The sequence below is a fragment of the Hypanus sabinus genome, chromosome 7 (assembly GCF_030144855.1).
Source record: "Hypanus sabinus isolate sHypSab1 chromosome 7, sHypSab1.hap1, whole genome shotgun sequence".
NCBI classification, from domain to species: domain Eukaryota; kingdom Metazoa; phylum Chordata; class Chondrichthyes; order Myliobatiformes; family Dasyatidae; genus Hypanus; species Hypanus sabinus.
Window position 1 is genome coordinate 144,940,638 of NC_082712.1, and position 11,990 is coordinate 144,952,627.

General features: G+C 38.0%; 1 protein-coding gene across 4 annotated transcripts in view; it reads right to left on the reverse strand.

Annotated features, from left to right (window-relative positions):
- The window catches only part of sbf2 (SET binding factor 2), a 507,247-nt gene extending 495,539 nt beyond the window's left edge, over positions 1-11,708 (reverse strand). For 3 of the 4 annotated variants that reach the window (XM_059975882.1, XM_059975881.1, XM_059975879.1), the window contains exon 1: positions 11,570-11,708. In XM_059975882.1, coding sequence (XP_059831865.1) covers positions 11,570-11,624 — 55 coding nt within the window. In that variant the 5' untranslated portion in view covers positions 11,625-11,708. The remainder of the gene's footprint in view (positions 1-11,569) is intronic. The other variant, XM_059975880.1, reaches the window with a different exon arrangement.
- Between the last annotated feature and the right edge of the window lie 282 nt (positions 11,709-11,990).

The following is an 11,990-nucleotide window of genomic DNA, read 5'->3' on the forward strand; positions in this document are numbered from 1 at the left end:
TTGGTTTAATTTGTTGTCTTGCCAGAGGTCAGCATGCAACTTTTTTTTTTGTGGACCAAGGCTCTTCTAAACTGGAATCTATAAATTCTTTTAAAAATGAGTCATTGTGGCTAGTTGATTGGGTGCTTTCAGGGGAAAAGCACTAATATAGATAGAATTTAAATGACTGGCTCTATATTGCTGGCTTCTGAAATACATTAATATATTCTGTGGGGAGAACAGCAAAGTATTGTTATTAAGTTTAAGTACATTTATACCAACTTCAGTTTTACTGATTGTATAGCAATTGGACAAATTGCACAGTATTTTTAAAATTTTGTCAGTAGTACTGAAAAGCCTTTATTTTACTAACCAAGTTATAATCTTGAAATGTTTTGAGCAAGCCATTTTTTTTTAAACAAGCTGTACAAGAGTGATCATGTAATTTATATACTTGGATTACTTTGAGTAAATTGGCAGTTTTCCATTCCTACAGATTAAAAAAATTTCCTGCAAATGTTTGTATCTATATCTGAAGATTATTATCTAGCCAAGCTTGGAGATGAACTTGCTTGTTCAGAATTTAATATTTCAAGTATATTTAGTGGTTATGATTTGTCATGTTCGTATATACCATAGTGCTAAGTCTAATCAAGATTACCAAACACACTATTCTCATCATATTCATACAGTATTAATGATAAGTCTCCTGGTGGTGTGGAGGATCAGGGGGATCTTGGAGTCCAAGTCCATAGGATGCTCAAAGCAGCTGTGCAGGTTGACTCAGTGGTTAAGGCGGCGTACAGTGTACTGGCCTTCATCAATCGTGGGATTGAGTTTAGTAGCCAAGAGGTAATGTTGCAGCTATATAGGACCCTGGTCAGACCCTACTTGGAATACTGTGCTCAGTTCTGGTCACCTCACAAGAGGAAGGATGTGGAAACCATAGAAAGGGTGCAGAGTAGATTTACAAGGATGTTGCCTGGATTGGGAGCATGTCTTATGAGAATAGGTTGAGTGAACTCCGCCATTTTTTCTTGCAGCGACGGAGGATGAGAAGTGACCTGATAGAGGTGTATAAGATGAGAGGCATTGATCGTGTGGATAGGCAGAGGCTTCTTCCCAGGGCTGGAATGGCCATTCTGAGGGCACAGTTTTAAGGTGCTTGTAAGTAGGTACAGAGGAGACAGAAGGGGTAAGTGTTATTTTATATAAACGCAGAGAGTGGTGAGCGCGTGGAATGGGCTGCCAGCAACAGTGAGGGAGGAGGATACGATAGGGTCTTTTAAGAGACTGCTGGACAGGTACATGGAGCTCAAAAAAAAAAGAGTGCTACGAGTAACCCTAGATAATTTCTAAGGTAAGGCCACGTTCAGCACAGCTTCGTGGGCTAAAGGGCCTGTATTGTGCTGAAGGTTTTCTATGTTTCCCCAACTTTGGTCCTTTGGCTGTTCAAAGTATGATCCTTCCTAACCATCATACATTTTCCAAATTTGTTGAAGACTCCAGTTTCCTTAAATTAACACATTTTCAAATATTTCTCAACAATGATTGAAACACCATAAGCAATTAATTTGCTCTGTGCTTTTTGAGGAACGAAAAATCTTGTTTTTTTTAAACTTCAGTTTTAAATGAGCTGTGAAGTGAAACAGTTTGCCACTTGAATTTGTTGCTTTAAATAATTTCAGAGCAACATTCCTTTGACTTTAATTTTTTTTGACTGAGCTGTCTTGCTAGACATATGACTGCACAAGTTAATCATTCTTATTAAGCTGAGAAAGCTAGTTTCTGACTTGGTAACTCAGCGGGTTAGACAGCATGGAGAGGAATTTACAGTCAACTTTCAGGCAAGACCCTTCATCAGGATTGGAAAGTAAGAAAGCAGAAGCCAGAATATGAAGTGGGGGAAAAGGTAGTAGGTGATGGGAGAAACCAAGTGGAAGGGGAGGGAAAGAATTTGGGAGGAGATAGATGGTAGAGGTAAAGGGCTGAAGGAAAATGAATCTAATAGGAGAGGACAGAGCACAGTAGAACGTGGAAGAAAAGGGAAGCCGTGACCACCCTTTTCAGGTCAGCATTCCAAAATGTCAGTCCATGACCTCCTCTACTGCTACAATAAAACAACTTGCAGGTCGGAGGAGTAACGCCTCATTTTCTGTCTGGGTAGCCTCCAAACTGATTACATGAGCATTTATTTCTAAAACACAGCAATTTCTCCTTCCTATTCACCCCGCCCCCCACCATTTTTCCATTCCCATTCTGGCTCACCTATTACCCTCCTCACCTACCCGTGACCTCCCTCCGGTGTCCCTCCTACTATCCTTACTCCCAATCAGATTCCTCCTTCTTCAGCTCTTTGTCTCTTACACCTATCACTTCCCAGCTACTTACTACAGCCCCCTCCTTTATCCATTCCCCCCCCTCACCTGGTTTCACTTATCATCCACCAGCTTATACTCCCACCCCTCCCACCAACTTACTTCTGGCTTCTCCCTCCCCCCCCACTTCCTTTCCAGTCCTGATTAAGTATTTCAGCCCAAAACGTCAACTATTTATTCCTCTCCATGGATGCTGTCTGACCTGCTGAGTTTCTCTAGGACCTTGTGTGTTCAAGATTTTAAGCATCTGCAGAATCCATCATACACATGAGAAACCAATAGATTTAATACTGTTCGTTTTACTTGCCATTGAATGTGTTATAGACATCAGAGCTTTATAGAAAGCCATATAGTGCAGTAAATAATTATATAATCCAAAATGAAGAAAGTAGTGAATAGTGCAGAAATTGATTTTTTCAATAATATATTACTTATGCATTGCATGGAAGGTGATGCAGCAAATTACATGACTGCCTCTCAACTTCAGGGGTTTACTTAGATCACAACTCACATACAACACCTTCACAAAGTGAAGGCAAGAAGGAAACTCAATGACTGTTCAACAATAATTCACAACTAAATGTGGCTGGACTGCACATCTTGAGAAGATTGATTGGTTATTGACTCAATTATGTCTACTGCATACCATTTTTCTTGTCAGCATACATGTAGTCTCATATCAAGCAGTCTCCTCAAGTACGACTAGCATGCTGGGAGCAGCAGGGTTGATCCTTGGCTTGACTGTAACAAAGTGGGGAAACTGTGGGGACACAAGAATGTGGTGGCCCACATGTGATTCTGAGGACAGCCATATGAAACTTCTGCTTGATTCATCTGCAGGATTTCACTCCCAATTTAAACACAGGGAACATGCAAGATCAACTCACTTGGGAGTTACTCTGCTGTGTCCAATTCAGTGCAAAGTTTATTGCTTAATAGTCTGAGTGGGGGAGGCCAATTAAGAGTCAATCACAATCTTGTGGATCTGCATCATGATCCCAGATTTCCTCCTCAAAAGACACTTAGTAAATTGGATGGATTTTAACAGTGTTTGGTTATCATTAACATCTTATGATTTTAAAAAATACAGGAACTGAAATTCTTGGTTAATGGTCATGGTTAACTTCTGCCTGATTATCCAGTATCAAATTGACTGAACAAAAAAAAACCCAGAATGAGTTTAAACACTTACACACAACACTGATTGGCAAACACTAGTATAGCTTTTATTGAAAGCCAGAAAATTACCACTTTTTTTGAAATAAATTTCAATTAGTACCACTCACACTTCATGGTCCTGTACCTCTGCCATTTAACCCACCTACAGATGCTCATGAAGTTCCTATTGATTCTTCTGCCACTCACCTACACTAAAAGCATATTTTACATTAATTAATTAGTTTACTATAAACCATTTAGGATGTGTGAGGAAACCCATGTGGTTACAAGAAGGATGTGCAAACTCTACAGAGACAGCATTCAAGATCACAACTGAACCTCTGTCCCTGAAACCATGAGGCAAAGCTAACTGCTGAACTACACTGCTATCTATTTTATTTGTTTTGTTCCTGTTTAACACTTACATGTCATATATTTTCTACATTTTTTTCTCAATTTACTGCTCCTATCAAACATAAACATTACATTCCACCAAATCAAAACATTGTATAATGCAACATGAAAACATTATTCCACCACACAGGTCACTGCAAATCGGATCACTGTTAATCCTAAAAAAGAGGCAAGGAGGTTGCTAAAAAGTGCTCATGAAGTAGTCGGATTTAAAGTAATATCAATGGTTCCACAAGGAAACCCCAAGAGGCTAGCCACAATATTGCTGAATTTTGTTTTTCACTATTTACAAAAGTAACTGGCAGAAATTATTTTACAATCAGGAAAACATGATAGGTTGAAGACCTTTGTGATTATTTGTATGTATTGCACCAGCCTATCCCCCTTTCTACAGTTTAGTCAACTCAACAGCCAGCATCACTGACATCCAAAGTACACCAGTTAAAACCAGGCTTATTCGTTTCCAATGCAAAAACAAATGCAGATCTATTTCAATTGGACAACAGCCAGAGTCTAGACTCAAGCGAAAATAAGAAGAGAATGAGAATTTCTCAAAGCGTGGTTCGCTTTAGAAGGATCCATCAACAAACCCGTCAACATAGATCTGGTATATGAATCCTTACAGAGAAAAGAGAAAACAACGTCAACAATTAACAAATCACCAGTAATCTCAGGATCTGAACAGCGAAGCAAACACTTCCAATGGACCTCCCTCAAGCTAACCAATTAGAATCTTCTACTGCTAAACTGTTCAGTGTTCTGAACCAGACAACCAGATCACAACATCTAATCAATATTCATTCAGACCCTGAGGAGCATATAAGCCAGCATTCTGAGGAGACATCAACTGCACACTGATGATGTCTTCTCAATTGGACCCAAAATGTCTGCAATCAACCAAACATCCAAATGCAGATCTAGGTTAAGAAGGAAGCTGTGGCAGTGGAGAAACACCAAACAAGCTCAGTCTGCTGGACTGAGTGGTTCACTGAACTAGTGTTCAAGCTTTAAGATCAGCATGGTTTTAAAACAGAACAGAACTGCATCAATTCAACAACAAAAAAAAAGCAAAGGAAACCACTGGAGGCAAGCCACAGATGTAATCTGGTGCCCAATACCACACAATTATCTAAACCCACATTTTTTGTAAAGAGTAACATCAAAGAGTATATTTCTGTTTAATCTGTCCCAACGTTATCCATTCCATTGATTAAAGCCATTTTTCCTGAACCTGAAAATCTTAGAATACTTAATGCAGAGAGATGTGCCTCAAATGAAAGATTCATTAATCATTAAAGTACTGTTTTATATTTCCTCAAACAAAGAAAACGGTTAAGATTCCAGAATTCACTTTTGGATCCCTGACTTACAGAAAGGTTACTATTTCTATTGCAACCCTACCCAGTAACTGATTGAAAGTATGCATTACCAATTGAAGCAAATGCGTTTCAACCACAAAACAAAATTGTACTTGGACAGTCATACACTTGTTCAAGTTGAACTCAGCATATATTGTGTCAATTATGACTAAAATACATAATGAAGTTGGATTCTGAACAATTAGCCAATCTCAACTATACCAAACAAGAATGCTTCTTCAAATGCTGAGCCCAATTGCAAGCAAAAAAATTGCTCAATGCTCGTTTCCTTTCCAGCAATCCATGCTGGAGGTTCATAAAAATAATTAGGCAGTAGCTGCTGATATCCACCTTCAGAATTCACACGAATCAATAACAGGGAAAAGAAACTCTGAAAGACGAGCATGGGGGAATAGATTAGAAAAAAGCAAAACTTCCACTGATACTACAAGATTAGGAACACCCAAAAATAATTCAGAGTATGGTCATGCAGAGTACATTAGCTGTTCTTCATGGATCTAAAAGTATTCAGATTTAAAACACTAAATACATTATTCTCCACCAGGCATTTAAACAAAATGAAGGACTAATAGTTAAGATTAGACTTAAACCACAGAAAACACAAGTTTACAGATAATATAAATAATTACCTGGTTTCTGCATTAATTAGTCATAAAATGTGGCCTGAGCTTCATCTAAGTCACAATAATAGACAAACACAATCTGCCTAAACTTATAACGAACAAACAACTATACTTCTTCTTGACATCAGAGTACACCATTTAAACAATCAAAGTCCAGGCTAGAAAAATATGTGAAGTGAACTCTTATAATAAAGTAACTGGTAGAACCTTATTTGGCAGCAATAACCTCCACCAAACAGATCCTGTGGCTGCTGACCAGACTTACTTAATGGCAAAGAGGAACTTTAGACTATTCCTCCATATAAACCTGTTTCAGTTGATCAATATTTCTGGGATACCTTGCATGAACAGCCCTATACAGATTACGCCTTGGATTAAGGTCTGGATTCTGACTTAGCCATTCCAAAACACAAATTTTCTTCTTTTTAAATCATTCTGTTGCTGATCTACTCTTCTGTTCTAGATTATTATCTTGTTGCACCATCCGCTTTCTATTAAGCTTCAGGTGAAGAATCACTACCCTGACATTCTCTGGTAAAATGTCAGCCCCAAAACATGATACTCCTTCCACCATGCTTCACAGTTGGGATGAGGTTTTGGTGTTGGTGTGCAGTGCCCTTTTTCCTTCAAACATAGTGGCGTGAATTTTTGCCAAGAAGTTCAACTTTTGGTGTGAATGTCCACAGAACATTATCCCAAAAGCATTGTGGAACATCCAGGTGGTCTTTTGCAAACTTGGGACTTGCAGCAATGTTTTTGTTTTGGAGAGCAGTGGTTTCCTCTGCAGTGTCCTTCCAAGAACACCATTCTTGTTATAGTGGACACATGAACAGAGATTTTAGTAGGTTCTAGAGATTTCTGCAGGTCTACTGCCTTTAGAAATGCTTTTGTAGCCTTTTCCAGCTTCATGCATCTCTGCAATTCTTCTACAAGGCCCTCTGAGAGTTGTTTTGATTGAGGCATGGTGCACATAAACAGATCTTTCTTGATAAGAGCAAGTTCTCTCAGTAACCTGGCTTTGTGTTATATATCAGAACACCTCAATTCTCACCTCATTGATTGGAACACCTGACTCCAAATTGTTTTTGTGAAAGGCATTACCCCAGAGATTCACATATTTGAACCTGGACTGTGATTGTTTAAATGTTGTACTCAGTATTGACGAGAAGTACAATAGTGTGCACTTAGCTTAGGCAGATAGTGCGTGTGTATTATTGTGACTTGGATGAATATCAGAGCACATTTTGAGTAATTAATTCAGAAATGCAGGTAATTGCAAAGGGTTCACAAACTTTTCTTGCAATTGTATATAAATGACCTGGATGAAATTGCAGATGATACGAAGATTGATGGTGTATAAGCTGAGGTATTAAGTTATGTTGCAGCTTTATAAAAACCTAGTCAGGTTGCATCTGGAATATTGTAAACAGTTCTGGTTGCCCTATTATAAGAAGGATGTCAAGGCTTTGGAGAAGATGCAGAAAAGGTTTGACAGGATGCTGCCTGGATTAGAGGGCATGTGTTATAGCGAGAGGTTGGACAAACTTGAGTTGTTTTCTCTGGAGCAGCAGGGGCTAAGGGGAGAACTTGTAGAGGTCAATAAGATTTTGAGAGGACTAAATAGAGTAGACAGAAAATATCTTTTTTTTCCATGATGTGAAATGTCTTATACCAGAGGACATTTAAGGTGAGGGAGTAGTTCCAAAGGAGATATGAGGAGCAAGTTTCCCTCCCCCCAAATACACACAGAGTGGTGGGTGCCTGGAATGCAATGTCTGGGGTGGTCAGAGAGGCAGAAACATTGGAGACATTTAGATAGACACATAAATGTGAGGAAAATGGAAGAATATGGACTGGGTAGGCAGAAGAGATTAGTCTAGACATTTGATTAGTAATTTTATTAGTTTGGCACAAGGGCTTGTTCCTGTCCTGTATTGTTGTATGTTCTAAAATCGTAGATCTTTGAGAAAAATTTAAAGTACAAAGTATCCAGGACATCCTTAGGAAGCAGTGTCTCAGAAAGACAGCGTCCATTATTAAAGACCTCCGGCACCCAGGGCATACACTTTTCTCACTGTTACCATCAGGTAGGAGATACAGAAGCCTGAAGGCACACACTTAGTGATTCAGGAACAGCTTCTTCCCCTCTGCCATCTGATTCCTAAATGGACTATGAAGCTTTGGACACTACCTCACTTTTTTAATATACAGTATTTCCATTTTTGCACATGTTTTAAATAATCTATTCATATGTAATTGATTTACTTGTTTATTTTTATTTATTATGTTTTATTTTTTTTCCTCTCTCTGCTAGATTCTGTATTGCATTGAACTGCTGCTGCTAGGTTAACAAATTTCACGTCACATGCCAGTGATAATAAACCTGATTCTGATGTTCCTGGTCTTCATAATACAGAGGAAGAACATAAGCAAGTTACAAGCAAGTTTTATAAAACACCTTTGCAAAATGTCAGTTTGGCCATAACTAGAGTACTGTTCCAGACTGGGGCCACACTTCTGAAAAGGTGCCAAGGCCAAAGAGAGCATGAAGAAGAAAAAAAAATTGAAGTATCCCTGGGACAAGGAACTTCAGTTTGCATAGAGAGAGAGAAGATACAATTGTTCCTGAAAGAAGAGTTACAGATTGATCTCAATTAATAAAAAGACAACAAAAAATAAATAGAAGAAACTGATCCCACTTGTGGATGTGTCAAGAACTAGAGGACAGGATGAAGAAAACAGGCAAAAGAATCTAAAAGGATTAGTATTTTCTAAGATATAAATAACAAGATCTGGAATACACTACCAGCCAGAAAGCTGGTGGAAACAGATTCAGTAACATTAAAAGAAAACAATATAAATAAAACTACTCAAGGTGTAAACTTCTGCAAATTATGAAGAAAGGACAGAAGTGGGATAAACTGGACTGCTATTACACAAAGCCAGCTCAGAATCAAAGACAGAAGCTTTCATTACATACTATCCAGACTTCGATTCCACAACAATCCAATTAACACAACTTATCTGTAGCAGTTTTGGCATTTGTTTTTCCTTCCGATTGTGCTATCCCACCAAAAGGGCTCACCACTAATAGCCTCCATAACTTTCTTAACCATATGTTAATGTGATAGCTCATTCAACAAACTTTCTTAGCTTGCCTGTGTACCATCAATAATTTTACCAAACACAATTTCAATGTCACCAGTCACTTTGTCCGTCCGTAGACATGCTACCTCTTATGTAAAAGAACGAATCACAGAGCAAAAATAAAGATAATTTGCCTCACTGTGCCCACTTTTTGGAGTAAAATGTCTTCAAAGCACCATTATGAAGGTTATGTCCTGAAACATAAACTGTTTCCCTTTCCACAGATACAGCCCAGACCTGCTAAGTATTTCCAGCATCTGCATTATTTTGTATATCACACTCAACTACAATTTTTAAAAGTGACACAGGTAAAATGTCCAAAAGATAGTTAAATCATCTTTCGTACAAAAATAATTTAACCAAAATTATGAAAAGTCACAAATTTCATTTGTCTATCCTGATTAGTATATCCCCACTTTAGTGATCTTATAGACTGAATTTGAAAAATATACATATCATTGATGGGAAAAGGAATATACAACATCATTAATTTTAAGAAAATAATGCAAGAACAGGACAATGGAAAGTGGTGTAATAAGATTAATAGTCAAAAATTATATAAAGCAGGGAAGAATCAAAAGTTTTTCTTGATTAACAGGTTTACTCAATGCTAAATATTGAATTCTCAATCTGAAAGATTTTCTGAAGCTAACTGCAGAAAAATGAATTCAAAACAATAAGCTCAAAGATGTACTAAAAATTATATCTACTATATTTGTTGCCATGGAGATTGAGCTCAACCACATACAGTCAATGAACTGTAGCTTTCATTGACCAGGCTGCACCAAAGCCCTCCAGTTCTTCTGCAAGTAGTCAGTGACAATCTAATGGGAACTGTGGCGACAATGATCAAGGTATGACAGGAAGAATACCAGTCACTCAACCACAATTGACAGCAAAACACCAGAGTGAACAAATCACAATTGCTCAATTAGTTTTATTTGCTACTCCTTTTCTCTGCACAGATTTTGACTGTCAACACGATGAGTGAACAAATCGCACAGGTGTTTAACTCATTTCATTGGCAGCACACACGGTGGTTGCTACCGTTTTCACTCTGAATATGGATGTTAAAAAAATTATTTTCAATAATGATTCCTAAAGCAGCACGGTAAGAAATAATATATTTTGTAGAGTGGAGTATAGAAATCAGTGCATCAGCTATTTTCCAAAAATTCAAAAGACAATAGATGTACAATTTAAATTATAATTAACTTTCTTGTTAATTTATAGATGTTGTATCAGATGTGTACTCCATTAACTTCCTAACCAATATTTCAGTCGTTAATGAACAAACACTACAAAGAGCTCAAACAGAAGATTGCATAGTAAAGTAAGATAAAGTCAAGCCTTGTTTTGGGACTATTCAATACTATCTGGATAAAAATAAATACACATGCCCTAAACTGTCCCTTTTAAATACAGTCAAATGCATTAAGGTTAACTTGAAGAAGTTTATTCCCACCTCCCAGTGAATATCATTTAATTTAAAAACTGTACAGTTAATCTTCAAATTACTTTCAAGCAATCTCTAAAATGATGGAATATTTTAAATTGATGAAAGGAATGGTTTAATCTGTACACTTTCAATTCAAGAAAGATAGTAAAAAGAAAACACAACAATTTGGGCTGCATAACCTGACTTCTGCTTTCAAATGCTGGAATCAGCAGAATTTTTTTTTAGTCATTCTAGTCATTCAAGCTGACTAAAAATGTAGATGACCCACATATACCCAGAAAATGCTCCACAATTTAAGCTTTCTTAAAAATGAAAGTACAAAGCATCATAAGGTAATGGGAAAAGTTTGGAGGTTACAGTATTTATCAGTTTCTTGTTCTGTTTACACCAGAATGCTGTGGCAGTGGTAAATCTCACCAGCTAACTGCGTATTAAAAAAAAAATCAATGAAATACTAGAGTTTCTGGTTTATGCAGAGGGAAATGTGTTATCTTATGATGCTAATACAAGACCATATTTCAGTAGTATTCGTTGAAGAGAATATATTCAGGCTGGTGTTTTTTGGGAACTATACCGTTTCTTACCTTATAATTTATTGTACAGATAAATAAATTGTACCAACAATTTTACTGATTACTCACGTTAAACTGTTGAGAAAAGTGTAACTCAAGACTCTGACGTAGTTACAAAACACAAATATGCTTTTGTTTTTCCAAAGCTACTCTACGCGTCAATAATTAGTCATTGGGAACTGGATAGCAGATGTTTCTTTCGTTGTTGTGAATGATTCAATTAACAACAACGTAATAAAAACAAACATCACATCTAGTATATAGAGAAAGCCTGAATAAAGTTTATATTAAGCATTTGTAATCTAATAACAACGAAGTTCAGTACAGTATACACCCTCTGCCCACTGAATCAACTCAGCTGCTCTGGAACCACTCACGGCCTAAAAAGGATTCTCGCCGACAGAAACGAGATGGACACACATGGTTAAAGTCCTCCTTTTCAATTTTATTCTTTGCTCACCCGTCTTTTCGGAGTCGTAACCGACCACCACGAAGTAATCAGCCAATCTCGTCATTCCTCGTGGATATCAGAGCTCCAAACAGACAAGCTTAACATTTCTCTCCATTGCCAGCCTCAGCCATGTTTTATCCCAGCCAGCGCAGTGCGCGTGCGCCAACGGGCTGGCTGGGCGGCGTCCAGGTCTGCCCGCGGCTCGGCTCGGCTCGGCTCGGAGCCCAGCGGCGAGACCGTGGCATCCCGCAGGGCATGTCAACACGCTCTCCTACACACGTAATCCAAGTTCATGGTTTATCCAGCGGTTTCTGCTGTAGTTTCCGTGCGACGTTTTCCAATCTGGGCGCTGCTATGTGTAATGTTCACAATTACTCATCAACGCTCCCGTTGCGACTCAAAATAAATTGGATATTGCAGTTTACGCTGA